At 43.5% G+C, this 17,014-nt stretch overlaps 1 protein-coding gene across 1 annotated transcript in view; it reads right to left on the bottom strand.

Annotated features, from left to right (window-relative positions):
- Positions 1-668: 668 nt before the first annotated feature.
- The window catches only part of COTL1 (coactosin like F-actin binding protein 1), a 64,311-nt gene continuing 47,965 nt past the window's right edge, over positions 669-17,014 (bottom strand). Inside the window, exon 4 of the mRNA XM_043989544.1 lies at positions 669-2,021. Coding sequence (XP_043845479.1) covers positions 1,911-2,021 — 111 coding nt within the window. The 3' untranslated portion in view covers positions 669-1,910. The remainder of the gene's footprint in view (positions 2,022-17,014) is intronic.

Genomic DNA, 17,014 nt, shown 5'->3' on the forward strand with positions numbered 1-17,014 from the left:
TGTTTATATATTACTTTAAAGTTTATAAAGTGATTTACAAATATTATCTCATTTTATCATCACAACAACCCTGGGAAGTAGGTGCTGTTATTACCCCATTTTATAGATGAGGAAACTAAGGCACAGAAGTTAGGTGACTTGCCCAAGATCACACAGTTATGAAGTTACTAAAGTCAGATTTGAATTCAGGATTTCCTGATGCCAAGTCCAATGGTCTGGCCACTGCATCACCTAGCTGCCTACTATGGGATATGGAATACTTATATCCATAAGACTGTTGATCTATCAATGTGAATTCCATCTTACTAGATTCAGTCTGACATTTTTAGGCTGCCAAGATCTTGGATCCCTGTTCGGTGTGAGAATGATTCCCTTTCCCATTCCCCCACTCCCACCCCCACCCCCTATCTTGTGATCCAAGGGAGCAGCCCAAGTGTGGAGGAGGCTTACCACCAGCAATGAAGGGATGAATTTTTTTTTGGCCACAGCAGCTCAGAGAACTGTTGACTAGTTTATAAGGGGTTGGGCGGGGGGGAGGGATGGAAAGCAGATTGTAAAGGAGTGTATACACTGAAGTCACGGATCCTAGAAATAAGAAGGAGATGTAATGTGAATGACTGGTAGGGGAGGGGTAAGAACAGGAAGGTAAGAACAGGAAAACACAACCATTCGTTTTGGAAAAGAAAAAAAATTTATTTATGTAAATTGTTTTTAGCGCCGATATTCTCCCAAACCCCAATACAGTACAATATTTTCCTTAAATGATATGAAAAGAAAGAATATAAAATATGCTCATGAAAAACATGCCAATTTCATCTTTAAAAAAAAAGCCTTTTGAAGTTTCCATATTGACCTAAAGCTATGACTAAAACTGACTTTTGTGTTCTGAAAAGGGCTAGATGATTTTGATTCTTAGAGAACAGCTAAGGCAGGGCTGAGGGGCCTTTGGCTCATGAACTGGGTGTCCCACATTGGGCAGAAGGGGCCTTCTCAGGGGCAAACAGAAGGCAGTTTGACATAGGAAAGGCCAGAAAGGCCCAAGGGTCAACACGACCCTCTCATCTTTGGCCTTTGTCACCAATGCCCTCTCATCCCATGGGGAACTTGGAAACAGGTGTCTCTCCTCCCTATCATTCTCTGTGTCCAGACATCTGCCATTCATAACTGTGGTCATAAGAAGATTCTAATCAGGAATTATAAACTCATGATTCCTTTCCAATATTTTAGGGGCCGGGGCAGGGAGGAGAATAGGAACTAGACATGACAAATCAGGGCAACTGCCAAGCAAGTTTTAAGGCAAGTTTTATTTCTTTCTTTAATTCAGGATTGGAGATAATTTTTGGAAACTACTAAGTCACATTATATCTATTGGATCTGAGCTTAGGCAACTTTGAGTGAGGTATACCTCGGGCAAACTCAGAAGGGTCTGAGCCTTTGGATGAACTAAACGTGTGTGTCTCATGAAGACTGAAAGCCGCTGGAGCAGATCCTGGAATGGTATTTGCCTCGTTGTCAAATGGTAGATGCGAACCCCACCAAAAACCACAATGAGGACACTCAGCAGGCGCTGAAAAGCAATGACATGATTGAGTCGTGGCGTTGCGAGTGCGGACACGGAGGAGGAGGGCAGAAAATGGGAAGGGGCCTCACAGCTGGAGGCACCAGCAAATCTGATTCAAGTGTAATACTTTTGTATCAAATTAAGGAGAAAAAACCCAAAACAAAACCAAAGATGTTTCCCAATAAAGGAATGGAGAGAAGGGAAGGGCATCTGGGTGCAGACACCCATTAGCTGCGTTGTCTCACATCCCGCTTCCCTGGTGAGCTGGCTGGTCAGTCGCTTGCTGGCATCCCTTTGCAGGGGGAGGGGGGAAGCAGGCAGATGATACTGTCGAGATGATATTGACCATTTATTCTGTCTGTGCATCATAATTTGCACCTCCTGCTTTCTTCAGCTCGCTCTTGATGAAATCTTCCTCCAATTCCTTTGGATCGCTGATCACGAACTCTTTTGCAAAATTCTGCCGAAGGAAAATGAAGGGTTTAAAAAACTATTCTTGTTCAGCCAAAAGACTGCCAATATTTGGATCTTTTAAATATCTACACACACACACACACACACACACACACACACTTATGCATGCATGCATATGTGCATGCATGTGCAAAGGTCAAATTATTTAGCATTGAAATTCCCCCATGACCCGGACCCTTCCAATCTTGCATGGTTTTTTTTACACATTACTCCCTTCCATACATGGCAATACAGTATAGTAGACTATTTATTCATGGTCCTATACCCATGATGCTCCAGTTCCCACCTCCAGGCCTTTGCATTAGCTGTGCAATGCTCTCCCTCCCTCCCTCTGTCTCAAGCCCTAGTTTTCTTCTTTTCCTTCTCCGTTTTTTTCCCCTCTCTCTCTCTTTTTTTTTTTGTAGGGCAATGAGGTCACAGGCTAGTAAGTGTCTGATGCTGAATTTGAACTCAGGTCCTCCTGACTCCAGGGCTGGTGCTTTATACTGTGCCACTTAGCTGCTGCCTAGTTTTCTTCAATCTCAGGTCACCTTCTATATGAAACCTTTCTTAATCCTAATGGGTCTTAAAGGAAGTAAGAAGGCAGAGATGAGCAGGGAGAGCATTCTAGGCATGGGAGAGAATTCCAGAGAAAATTCCAGAGACAAGAGATGGAGTGTCTTGTTTGTGGAAGAACCAGGAGGTCAGGGTCACTGGATCAAAGAGGACTTGTCTGGGAGTAACATGCAAGAAAACTGGAAAGAGGAGAAGACTAGGTTATGAAAGGCTTTGAATGTAAAAAAACAAAAAACATTTTGGATTTGCTCCTGGAGATAATAGGGAACCAATGGAATTTATTGAGTGAGAGGGTCACATGATTGGATATGTGCTTTATGAAAATCATTTGAGAGACTGAATGAAGAATGGATTGGAGTGGGGAAAGATTTGGGGCCAGCAGACTCCCCACTTCCCTAAGAAGACTATTGCAATAATACAGGAGTGAGGTGATGAGGGTCTGCAGTGTCAGGATGAGGGAGGGGATATTTGAGAGATGTTGGAGGGGGCAGCTAGGTGGAGCAGTGGATAAAGCACTGGCCCTGGATTCAGGAAGATCTGAGTTCAAATCTGACCTCAGACACTTGATACTTACTAGCTGTGTGACCCTGGGCAAGTCATTTAACCCTCATTGCCCTGCAAAGGGGAGGGGGGGTTTACAAAGGTGAAATGGACAAGCCTTGGCAACAGATTGGATATGGAGCATGACCAGATAGTGAGGAATCCAGGATGACTCCTGGGTTGTGAGGGGCTGGGAGGGTGGTGTTGCCCTCTATAGTAACAGGGAAGGTAGGAGGGGAGGATTTAGGAGGAAAGATGAGTTCTCCTTTTAAAGCATTTAGCCACCAAGGAGAGAAGAGATAGAGGACAATAGTTAGCAGGGATGGAAGGATCAATGAGGGCTTTTTGAGGATGGGGGAGACATGGACGTGTTTATAGACAGTAGACAGGGAAGGAGCCAGTAGATGAGGAGAGCTGAAATTAAGTGGTAGAGTGGGGATGCAGAGGATCTGTCTATTGCAGGAGATAAGATGGAATGAGATTGGGGCAGCTAGGTGGCACAATGGATAGAGCACCAGCCCTGGAGTCGGGCAGACCTGAATTTAAATCTGGCCTCAGACACCTGACTCTTACTAGCTGTGTGACCCTAGACAAGTCACTTAACCCCAAATGCCTCCAAAAAAAAAAATGGAATGGGATCACTTGAGCTGGTCTATATAAGCTGCTAGCATATCTCAGTCCCTTGAACTTCCCCCATTATCTCCTTAAGTTAATGAGCCTCTTAAAATCCAGGACTATTTCTTTTCTTTTTTTTGTTTTCTGCTTGTATTTGTAACCCCAGTGCTTAGCAAAGTGCCTGTCACACTTGGTACATAGCAGATGCTTGATAAATGCATGATATGTGATTGATCCTTCTGGCAGCAATAAGAACAGAACTGTACAGAGATGCCATGCTTCATAATTACAAAGCACTTTGGCAGACCTCTCATTTGGTCCTGACAACAATTCTGTGAGGGACAAAGTGTTGTGATTCACAAAATGTAGGGCAGGGGAATGACTTGCCGGTAGCCAGTGGTTGAGCTGGGATTTGACCTAAGGTTTTTGGCTATAGGAGACCAGTGAGCCAGTGAGCCGTACTTCCTGATGACAATCACTCACAACTGAAGATTTTTAAGAGTTATGAAGGATTTCCCACCATACACACAACCACCACCCTGTAAATAGGTAGTGGTCATACTATCCCTAATTAATAAAGAAGTAAACTCAATTGAAAATGACTTGCTCAAGGTCATACAGTACCAAACCTGGGATTTGAACCTAGAGCCAGTCCTCTTTCCATGACACATTACCTTATCAAATTTTCTATAGCCTCTCCATCCCTAGTGATATACCAGATGACCAGAAATGACTATGCTACGTCTTGTCTTTTCTTTTTTTTTTTCCAGGGCAATGAGGGTTAAGTGACTTGCCCAGGGTCACACAGCTATAGTAAGTGTCAAGTGTCTGAGGCCAGATTTGAACTCAGATCCTTCTGAGTCCAGGGCCAGTGCTTTATCCACTGTGCCATGTAGCTGCCCCCTATGCTACGTCTTTAAAGCCTACCTGTCCAAGATGTGACCAAACATGTTTTGAGAGTTTTTACAAAATAATTTACCCAAGTCAGCTAGCAGATTACACTAATAATACCCAACCACCTCCTTTTGCCCCACCCCCCATACCTAGGAACTTGATTTGCAGCCAAATGTCCCACTAATAGGCTTGGATCAATTAATCACAGAAGGTGCATGCCATTAATCTACAGGATTTTGAGCTGGACGGGAGCTCAGAAGCCATCTGGTCCAACTCCTTCATTTTACAGCTAAGGAAACTGAGGAAACTAGTAAATGGCTGAGGCCAGATTTGAACTTAGAGTCAACAACCATTTATTAGGCACCTACTGTGAGCCAGGTACTATGCTAAGTGCTGGGGAGACAAATGCCAAAAAAGATAGTCCCTGCCTTCAAGGTGCTTACAATCTAATGGAGAAAGAGAACACACAGAAAGAAGCTGGAAAGCATGGGTTGGAGAATGAAGTCCTACAACCAGGGCAAGAAGTGATCTGAGGAGGTAAGAGTTTCCAAGTCATCATCTTGCAGATTAATGAGTTTCTGGAGATGATGAAGTCATTTCGGAAATTTAGGTCTACTGACTCTAAGTCAGTATTCTATCCACTGAACCCCTACTCACTATTCTCTCTCATTCATTCTCTCTCTCTCTCTCTCTCTCTCTGTCCCTCCCTCCCTCCCTCCCTCCCTCTCTCTTTCCCTCCTTCCCTTCCTCCCTCCCTCCCTTCTCCTTCTCCTTTCTCTCCTCTAATGTCTAATGTTAATCACATACAAACACAAATATCTATTAAATACAAACATTATCGATAACTCCCTGATATAAGGGACCTTAGAACATGGACTATCAGAGCTGAACATACATTAGAAAAAAGTACCAAGTCTGACCCCTTTGCTTTACAAATGCAGACACCAAATCCCAGGGAGGAGCTGACTTGCCCAAAGTCCCACATGTACTTTCCTGAAACAAAGCAACAATGCCAAAGATCACACTTAGATGATGGACTGCAAAAGGCCAGCACTGTAACACCTTCATTTACAGATGTAAACATAAAATTCCTGCAGACATGGGCATTCTTATCATTTAGCAACTTGATCAAGGTCATAAAGAACAGAAACGGGATTTGAACCCAGGTTCTCTGACTCACCATCCAATGATCTTTCCACTGTAAATTATTGCTAACTTTAGGTTGCTAAATTATATTCAGAGTAATGGAAATACTAGTGTTAAGGCTAAAATTCTAGCTAAACTGTCTAAAATATCTAATGAGTGGTCGCCAATAAATTATAAGCTTTAGCAAGAGTTAGACTTTTAAGCATTTATTAAGGAGAATAAGAATTTGATAAAGAGAGAGAGAAAGGCCTAGATTCCTATCTATTAAAGGGAGAGCACATTTCTAGCTCCCTTCTCCGCCAGCGTCCTCAGGAAAAAAAGCGAGCCTGAGCGCCAGTCTCTTCCTTCCTCCTCCCACTAGCCCGCGTCACTTCCTGACTCCTGGTCTTGCCCTCAAAGAACTCATGGGCAGAACTCTTCTGCAGTAAGTATCCAGCAGGTGGCGTTATTCCAATCGTTACACTAGTGTGGGCTTCAGGACTAAGGACGAGACTTGCCGTGGATAGAGCGCTGAGCTTGGATTCAGGAGGACCTAAGCTTGAATCTGACCCCAGACATTTACTAGCTGTGTGACCCTGGGCAAGTCACTTAGCCTCTGTTTGCCTCAGTTTCCTCATCTGTAAAATGAAGGGGTTGGCCTCAGTAGCCTTTGGGATCCCTTCCAGCTCCGCATTTGTGATGCTCTTATTAGGTAGGATTTCATGGTTGAGCTATGGAGAAGAGGCATTCCGTGGAATGTAAGAACAGTCTCTGAGCAAAGGTTTGGAGAGTGAAATGGGATTTCCCCATCACAATGATGGAAGGCTCTGTCTCGAGTGGAGGTTTGGTGTGAGAGACAGCAATGGAGCATGGGAGGACTTGAATCAAATGAGGAGTTTGGACTTGAGCCATTCAACAGCACAAACCATCGCTAAGGAAGGATTAGCATGTGAAGAATAGACTCCAAGCGGTTTTGCTTAGCTCTGCATATTTGTTCCCTGAGTTTTGCTTTCCTTTCTTTTTTTTTTTTTAATGGAAGGGGGGAGGGGAGAGAGAAGGGAGATTTTCATCAATTGAAAAAATAGCATTAAAAGACCAGACTGGAGGAAAGAGACCATTAATACAGCTCAGGAAATGTGAAGAGAGTCCCATGAACTGTGGGGGCTGGGGGTACTGGGTGACTATGGGGGAGGAGGGGGAGGAAGAACAATAGATTCCAAAGCTCATCAAATTTGGATGGCAGCAGCTTCAAGGGTTAAATGCCGAGTGGTCTGGGAGTCAGAAGGAAGGAAGGAAGGGGATCAAATCCCTTCTAAGTGTTGTAACAACACTTACTGGCAGCATGTAAACAAGAAAGCCCTAGAGGAGTGGGAGTCATTGCATTTAGTCCACTCATCTATTTCATAAAGGAAATTGAAGGCAAGAGGAAGGGAAATGACTGCCCTAAGGTCATACGGGAGAGCAATTAACAAGTGAAGGTATGTAAAAGACAGAGCAGAAAGGGGAATGAATCAATTGATCATTCAAGAAACATATATTAAGCACCTACTATGTGCTGAGCACTGTTCTAAGCATCGGGAATAAAAAAAAAAAGAGGCAAAGGACAGAGCTCACAATCTAATGGGTGACACAACATGTAAACAAATATATGTATAAGAAGCTGTGTACAGGAAAAATAGGAGATAACAAAGGGAAAGCATTAGAATTGAGAGGGGTTGGGAAAGGCTTCCTGTAGAAGGTGGGATTTTAGTTGGGACTTAAAGGAAGCGGAGGAGGTGAGTAGTTGGAGCAGAGGAGGGAGAATATTCCAGGCACAAGAAACAACCAGAGAAAATGCCCAGAGATGAGAAATGCAGGGTCTTGGTCATGGAACAGCCAGGAGGCTGGGGCCACTGGACTGAAGAGCATGTGATGGGGAACAAAGTTTGGAAAGGTAGGTGGGAGCTGGATTATGAAGGGCTTTGAATGCCAAATAGAGGATGTTGTATTTGCTCCTGGACATGGTAGGGACCCACTGGGGTTGACTGAGTAGGAGGGTGACTTGATTAGACTGTCCTTTAATGGAGGACAGACTGAAGTGGGGAGAGACTTGGGGCAGCAGATGCACCAGCATAGTCCAGGTGTGGGGTGATGAGGGCCTGCACCTGGGTGGGGCCGGCGTCAGAGGAGAGAAGGGGAAATATTTGGGAGATGTTGTAGATGTTGCTCGGGGCAGCTAGGTGGCGCAGTGGATAGAGCACCGGCCCTGAAGTCAGGAGTACCTGAGTTCAAATCCGGCCTCAGACACTTAACACTTACTAGCTGTGTGACCCTGGGTAAGTCACTTAACCCCAAGTGCCTCACTTTAAAAAATAAAAAAATAAATAAAAAGTAGATGTTGCTCAGGCCTTGACAAGGGGGGGAGAGAGAGAGAGAGAGAGAGAGAGAGAGAGAGAGAGAGAGAGAGAGAGAGAATGTAATTAGAATGTAAACTCCTCGAGGGCAGGAATAGATTTTCTGCTTGCATTTGTATTCCCAGTGCCTGACTCTGTAGTAAGTATTTACTGACTAGGTAGCTCACTGAGGCTTCCAGTTTGGGTGATGGAGAGAATGAGACAATTTAATGGAGAAATGGAAAATCAGGAAGAAGGGAAAGTTTCAGAGGGGAGTGGGAAGAGGATGAGTTTACTTTTAGACATGGAGTTGGAAATGCTATAAGGACATCCAACTAGATATGTCCAGCAGGCAGCTGAAAATATAGGACCAAGGGATCTGGGAGGAGGCCAAAGTGATGATAAGAGGTGAAGCAGATAGTGGATAGAGTACTGGGCCTGGAGTCAAGAAGACCTGACTTCAAATACAGCCTCAGACAACTGGTGACCCTGGGTGTTGTTTTTGTTGTTGAGTTATATCTGACTCTTTGTTATCCCATTTGGGGTTTTCTTGGCAAAGATACTGGAGTAGTTCTTCATTTCCTTCTCCATCTCATTCGACAGATGAGGAAACTGAGGCAAACAGGGTGAAGTGACTTCCCCAGGGTCACACAGCTGGTAAGTGTCTGAGGCCAGATTTGAACTCAAGAAGATGAGTCTTCCTGATTTCAGACCCAGGGCTTTATCTACTGTGCCACCTAGCTGCCCCCAAGTGACCCTGAGTGAGTCACTTAACCTCTGCCTCAGTTTCAAAGAATTAGAGACTTAGGGTGGGAAAAGAACTCAGAGGTCAGTAAGTCCAATATTCATATTTCAGATGAGGAAAAACTAGAAGTTAAGTGATTTTGCCTGAGATCGCATAGCTAGTAAGTGTTCAAGAGTGGAATCTGAATTGGCATCTTCCTCTAATTATGTAATAATATCCCCACTCTCTCATTTATCTTCAACTTATTAATAATATATATCTATATAGAATTATATATAGAGAGAATAATTATATATATAGAATACAGACTAGGCGCCAGGCACTGCACAAAGCACTTTATAATTACTATCTCAGTAAATCCTCCCCCTGGGAGGTGGGTGCTATTATTATCCCATTCCACAGATAAGGAAACTGAGGCAAGCAGAGGTTTGTGACTTGCCCAGCTAGCAAGTGACTGAGGCAAGATTTTCTTACCTCCAGACCCAAAGCTCTAATCAGTGCACCTCTGGCTGCCTCTCCAAGCTGGGTTCAACGGCCCAAAGAGCAACAGATGCTTCTTTTAATTCCTCTTAGTATCAATTTCTTACCATGCAGCCTGCCAGATTGGGGAGGGGGGTGGGAGGGGCAGGGGTTTAGGGTGCAAGGAGCGGAGGGCAAAAAAAAATGTTGATGTTGCTCCATCTCCCCTCAAAGAGGACTGGTGTCCAAGGAATTGGGTTTGACATGGGAGATGGGGCAGGGGGTGGAGGTAGGTTGGGGGGGTAGAGAAAGATTATTCCACTGGTCTGGCCCTTGGGTCTCTTCTCTGTAAAAATGAGGATTTGGGGAGAGGTCTCAGGTCCCTCTAAGCTCTAAAGGCTTCAATCCTATGACCCAGAACAACCTGTATTTCCCCTCCAGAGCACTGTCAGTATGTGGGCCTTCAGGGAGGCAGCTATGATATACTGTTGGATTTGAAGCCAAAAGGACCTGGGTTGGAAGCCACTCTCTTTCAAGCTGTGTGACCCTGGGCAAATTGCTTACCTTCTCTGGGCCTCAGTTTCCACATCTGTAAAAGAGGAGGTTGGATAAAACCATGTCGAGAGCTTCTTCCAGTTTTATGTTCCTTTAGCTTTGGTTTGTTGGCATTTGCCCTGTACCCTTCCCTACCAGCCTGGCACTGCCCCTACAAATTCTACTTCCCTATCTCTTATATCTGCCCCTACCACTAGTGAGTAGGGACCATGAAGTGGTTAAACAAAACCTTATCATATGGTAGTGGTTATGATGATGATAAATTGTTATTGTTATCCAGCTGTGTCCAGCTCTTTATGCCCCCATTTGGGATTTCCTTGGCAAAGATACTGGAGTGGTTTTCCATTTCCTCCTCTAGCTCATTTTACAGATGAGGAAACTGAGGCAAACAAGGTTAAGTGATTTGCCCAAATTTTAAATAGATGATAACTATCACTATTGCTATTATGGCCGTAGGCCCCACCAGAAGTCCCAAGTTAAAGTTCCCTCGGTACAATGCTCTTTCCACTGGGCCATGTTGCCTGGGACACTTCCTGTCCATCCAATCAATACTGAGGACATATGGCATCAGGAACGTATCTCAGCATCATAGACCTAGAGCTGGAAGGGACCTCAGGGAGGCTGACTACAACACCACCCCATCCCCCCTTTTACAGATGAGAAAACTGAGGCTCAGAGAGGGGAAGTCACTTGTCCAAAGGAATCCAGGGAGAAATAGTGGAACCAAAATTTGACCCCAGCCCCTCTGCCTCCAGAACCAGCGCACTTTCCCCTGCATTCTGTCTCTTGGGCCAGCTCTGGATCCATTCGGGACAACTTGCTCCCCTGATGGAAGCATTTTATTTTTTAAAGTTTGTGCTTTAGGAACACTTTCTTCAAAGCCTTTGATTCAAGAAAAACTGAATGTACGTTTTATCCAGTCACCCGGGGAGCAATTTTTCGGGGATTGTTCCTGATTCTTAAGCCTCCTTCCAACCCTTCAGGGGAGAAGTGAGCACCAGCTGGATGTGGGCGTATTTAGTTTTTTTTTTTTTTAAAGGCAGAACAACAAAAGCTCTCTCCCTAGGGCCTAGGAAGGCCCACCCTTATATGGGAACACTGCCAGAGAACTCACTAGCTTGGGGAAGAGAAAGCAGAAGTGTTTAAGACACCACAGCTTAGAAACCCGTAAGTCCACCCACATCCCCTCACAAAAACCTCCTGTGAGACACACACAGACAGAGTGGGAGGAGAGGTGAGAAGGCACAGAGATGTCTTAGTGGCCCAGCAGACGCCACACAGAAAAACATTAGGGTTGGAGGCACACTCATACATTGTTGGTGAAGCTGTGAAAACTGAAGGCCTTGGGATCTGGAGAAAGTCACGTATTCTCTCTTAGCAAGTGGCCTGAGTTTGCAAAGTGCTTATGGTTGCTCTGGCACTTATTCCTTACTGGTTTTAAGTTCATTACCTCATTGCCTTCATTGCCTCAGTGGGCTTTAGTTCAACTGCAGAGTAAAGTCTTCTGGCCTTGTCAGAGTTGAATTCTAAATCCTGCCTTCTTTCCATATAAATTAAAGAGCTGTTTCTTTCCTTCCTTCTGCTATATCTCAATATGGGATCTTTAAAAATCTGAAATCTTGAAAGATTCCAATGAAATCAGGGAGTTCAACCTCTCTGGACTCCAGGTTCCCTATCTGGGAAATGAGGAGGGTGGATGGGGATGATCTAAGTCCTCTTTAAGATCTAAATCTGAAAATGCTGAGGACCTATAAGAACATTGCACAAGCACGGAGCCAGAGTGTGGGGCCACTTTAGCATTTCTGGGGTGTTGGGAGTTCTGTCAGCAGAGTATAAGTGCATTGCTCTGAGAGGAATGAGGAAACAGGGAACTGGATGCAACAGGAAGATATAGGAGGAAATAGTGCTGGCTACTCAAAAAGCAACAGAGAGAGAAGCTAAATGGGGGCAATAGCCCCACTTAGGCTCATTTCCCCACTAAAAACATTCTCCTCCCCTACCTGCAAAACCCCTTTGCTGAAGGTTTCCAATCTCTGCTTTAACAATAATCATTTTGTCTGTTTATCCTCATTGCCAATGCATGCAACTGAAAATGGCCCCAGATCTGAAAGAGGGGATCTAGATAGCTAACAGGACTCCCTTCACTTTAAAAAAAAAATGAACCCAATGGGAAGTAATGGGTTCCTTAAAATTATTTGTATCTAGAAAAGCCTAATAAGTACTTCATGTTATGATGAAAAAGAATGGAATGACTTTGCTACTCTTTCATTCTACAAGGGATTTGCTTCGTAGATTTTGTTCAGTTTCCATTTAATCATATAAAGGAGTTCTTGAGTTGCCCTTACCACCTAAGTGAGCCCCATAGCCTTGGGTTCAAATCTGAGCTCTGATTCCCATTAGCTGCATGACCTTGGACAAATTGTTTCTCATTGGACTGGAGCCCCTTCTGTAAGATAATAAGATAGGTTCCTTGTAGTAGGTACCAAATCCCAAAGAGTGGTGTGAGAGCAGGCTGGAAATAGGAAAGCATTAATTATGTGCTTACCATATGCAGAGCGCTTTCTTAGGAGTGCTCCATCAATCCCAGTTATCAATTTGATAGCGCAAATGAAATTTCCATGTTGCCTCCTGGCTTCCTTCAAGTCCCAGTTTAACCCCCCACCCACACCACCCCCCTTACAGGAAGCCTTTCTCAATTTCTCTTCATTCTAGTGCCTTTCCCCTATTGTTTACTTCCTATTTATCCTGTATATACTTTATTTGCATGTGGTTTACACTCAGAGTGCTTTGAGGGTAGAGATTGACTTTCACCTTCCTTTGAATCCTAGCTTTTACTTATCACATTGTTGTCCTACTCTGGCTTCATGGACCACACTATCCATGGGGTTTCCTGCACCATTTCCTTCTTCAGCTCCTTTGGCAGATGAGGAAACTGAGGCCAACAGGGTGAAGTGACTTGCCCAGGGTCACACATCTAGGAAGTGTCTGAAGCTGGATTTTAACTTCCTGACTCCAGACCCTGCTATGCATCAGCCATCTAGCTGCCCTGCTTTACATGTATTAGGAGCTTAATAAATACTTATTAACAGACTGTGTTAGAATATGAATGCCTTAAAGGCAGGGGCTTAGTTTCATCCTTTTTTGGGAAAGGGGGGGATATTCCTGGCACTTATAACAGTGGCTAGCACACAGTAGAGCTTAATAAATGCTTAATGACTGACTAGGTGTGTATGTCTGTTCCAGTCCTGTTGTTTGGTTGGTGATGAACCACCAGACCAAGGCAGCATCTCTTCCTTCCAAGGTCCAGTCCAAGTCACTGCTGTTGAAAGGAGGAGAGCTGGGGGCAGCTAGGTGGCACAGTGAAGAGCACAGACCTTGGAGTCAGGAGGACCTGAGTTCAAATCCAGCCTCTAACTTGACACTTACTAGCTGTGTGACCCTGGGCAAGTCACTTAACCTCAACTGCCTCACAGAAGGAAGGAAGGAAGGAAGGAAGGGAGGGAGGGAGGGAGGGAGGAAGGAGGGAGGGAGGGAGGGAGAGAAAGGAAAGAAAAGAGAAAAGGGAAAGGGAGAAGGAGGTAAAAGGTCAGGGAAGGAATTCTAGTTAGGCTAGGAAATGAAAGGTAAACTCTATAATTTAAACCCCCCACTCCCCTCCCCCACCCCCAACTGCTTCTTTCAAAAAGTGAGATATTCACAAGCACATGGAGGAACTTTCTTATACCTGCTTGCCAGATCTCCTTAGAAATCCACCTCAGCCTGGGCAGATCACAGGCTCCCACCTAGACATCAAAATTCCTACCCATCCCTCAAAACAGCTCATATTTCATGTCTTCCATGAAACCACCCTTGACTACACCAGCCTATGGGGAAAAAATTTCCTCTCTACACACTGAAGAGGAAAGGCAGAATAGGGCAATGGTATCAACACTAGACTGGGACCCAGGAAATCTAGGTTTGAGTTCCAGTTTTCTCACTAAGTAGCATTTTTATCCCATAGCCTGTCACATCACTGCCTCCATTCAATCAACTTCAGTGGTTCCCTATTGCCTCCAGGATCAAAAATAAAACCTCTTTTTGGCTTTTAAAGCCTTGTCACTCCTCAAACATGACTCGAAATCTTCCTACTTGAGGGTATTTGGGGGGGGGCAATAGGGGTTAAGTGACTTGCCCAGGGTCACACAGCTAGCAAGTGTCAAGTGTCTGAGGTCAAATTTGAACTCAGGTCCTCCTGAAACCAAGGCTGGTGCTTTATCCACTGCACCACCTAGCTGCCCCTGGGGGGATATTTTTATTGGCTGACCCTCATGCCTGAAATTCACTCCTTCCTTGTCTCTTCTTCCTGGCTTCCCTCAAGTCTCAGCTATAATTCCACTTTCTTCAAGAAGCCTTTGCAAGGTCTTCCTTAACACCTAGTGCCTTTCCTCTCTTGGTTCTCTCAAGTTTATCTTACTTATAGTTTGTTTATAAAGAGTTTTTTTCCCCATAGGCTGGTGTAGTCAAGGGTGGTTTCATGGAAGACCCTGGGCAAGTCACTTAACACCCATTGCCCTGAAAAAAAAAAAAAGCCTTGGAAAGTGACCGGTAACAGTAGTGACCAGTCTAGGTAGAGGAGTGCTCAGACTGAACCCACCAGACCCAGAGGTCCCATTGTCCACAGCACTCTGCTCTTCAATGACACAGAGGTATCTAAAGATGAGCACTTTGAATCTCAAAGATGGAAGCAAGGAAAAGGAAGCTACCAGCAATCTTAGCACAGACACACCCTGGAAGGTGGAGGGCAGAAGAGGAACCCAAGCGACCCAGGTCAAGACCAAGCAGGGCTGGCTACTTCCTCCAAAAGTACAGCAGGCAAGGGGGACTGGCTCAGGCACAAAGCTCAAATCTGGGAACTAAGGCTAAACATATGAGTAACATTTTAAAAAATGAGCATACTATAAAGTTATTATAGATTACAGATACACACAAATCCAATGTAGGAGACAGTGAGTCTATAACTATTTCAAGCTGACTCAAAGGAAAAAAACAAATTTTGCATAAGGTCTATATGAATACTTACAAGAAGTGAAGGAAAAGATTTTTTAAAATGAAATAAAACCTCTGGAGGAAAGCATTAGAATAGCTTAGAATGGAAAATGGTAAGCCTTACCGCAGTAATGGACTCCCTGAAAACTAGAACAGACCAAAGAGAAATCAATGATTATGTGTGACTAAAAGAAATATTAAAACTAAATCAAGGGCAGCTAGGTGGCACAGTGGATAGACCACTGGCCCTGGAGTCAGAAGTACCTGAGTTCAAATCCGGCCTCAGACACTTAACACTTACTAGCTGTGTGACCCTGGGCAAGTCACTTAACCCCAATTGCCTCACTTAAAAAAAAAAACACACAAAAAAACCCCTAAATCAAATAGTTGAAAAAATAGAAGAAAATATAAGGCATCTATTATGAAAAACTAACCTGGGGGGAAAGTCAAGAGAAGTTAATTTAAGAATCATTTGAATTCCCTGAAAAGTGTGAAAAGTCTCAACACTATATTTCAGGAGATCATAAATAAGTACTGCCCAAATCTATTAGACTCAGAGGGAAACATGAAAATAGAAAGAATTAAATGGTTACACCTAAAAGAAACTCCCAAAAGCAAAATCCTAAGAATGCTATAGCCAAAATCCAGAGCCTCTAGGTCAAAGACAAAATGCTATAAGCAGCCAGAAAGAAACAGTTTAAGTACCAAAGAATTACTGTCATAATCACAGAAGACCTGGCAGCTGCTACTATAAATAAAAAGATAGCATGGAATACAATATATCAAAAAGCAAAAAGATATCAGCTTATAAGCAAGAATAATTCTCCTACCAAACTGAGTATAATCAATAGGATTAAAAAAGAAAGAAATCTTTCATGGAATAGAGCTGAGTCAAAAGAGAATTAGAAAGGTGGATTTATTCAAACAGTTGGAAGGGGCTACGCAAAAATGATAATGATAATGATGAAGTGCTAACATTTTAACAGAAGGAGAAGAAAGTGCCTTTTATAGAACCTTCATGTCTTCAGAGGTAGTTAAATAAGAAGTAGGTAACTGAAATAGTTAAATAAGAAAAAGGACATGGATTGGTTCTGTTCTGATGGTTGTAAAAGGGGAAAGCAAAAGGGGTGGGGGTGGGGTAAGAGGAATCCACTAGGGTAAGAAAGGAGGAAGAAGAGGGTGGAACTTACTATTTCTCAAAATTGTGGTGTGATACTATATAGAAAGGGAGCAAGAGGTCAGAGGGGAAGAGCACTAATTAACTTCATTGTTTTATGAACTAGACAATGGAGAGTTGAACAAACACACACATAGCATTTGATGTAGGGATTTATCAAACTCAACATGGAAACTTGGGAGAGAATAAAATAAATTTCAGCTATAGAAAGTAGATACTGAAAAAGAGATTAAAAGGAAAAAGAGGAGAGGAGAAGGAATGAGGGGGAAGAGGAGAGTTTTTCCTTCTTTCATTCTCTTGGTTAGTTTTTAAAGAGCACAGAAGAGAATAGAAGGAAGTTCAGGAGGAAATAAAGAGAAGTTTTAAAATATTTTAGAATTTGTTATATACTTTTATTTATTTATTTTGGTGAGGCAATTGGGGTTAAGTGACTTGCCCAGGGTCACACAGCTAGTAAGTGTCAAGTGTCTGAATCCAGATTTGAACTCTGGTACTCCTGAATCCAAGGCTGGTGCTTTATCCACTGTACCACCTAGCTGCCCCTGTTATATACTTAAAAAAAAAAAGAAAGTAGTATGAAAAGGAGATTCACAGTTTTATATAGCATCCTCTTTTTGCATTTCACTATGAGTATGGAAATGCTCCCTTTTGAATTTAAATTCAGAATACACATTTTTTTTTTAATTTTAAAGGTAATTTTTTTTTATTGACTAGGTGGTCTCAGATTCCCCTTCCAGCCCTAAACAGCCTATGATCCTTCAACATTCTCCATACAATAAAGAGAATAGTGAGGCCCTAGAAGTGCTCTCTGAATGGTGGGGACTGTTTGGTCCTGACCTCCAAAGAAAGCTGTAGTCTCTTATGGTGGCTATCTTAAGTGGGCAAAACTAGTAAAGGTTAGCATGGAGAAGTGGCTG

Source organism: Dromiciops gliroides, chromosome 2, assembly GCF_019393635.1.
Source record: "Dromiciops gliroides isolate mDroGli1 chromosome 2, mDroGli1.pri, whole genome shotgun sequence".
NCBI lineage: Eukaryota > Metazoa > Chordata > Mammalia > Microbiotheria > Microbiotheriidae > Dromiciops > Dromiciops gliroides.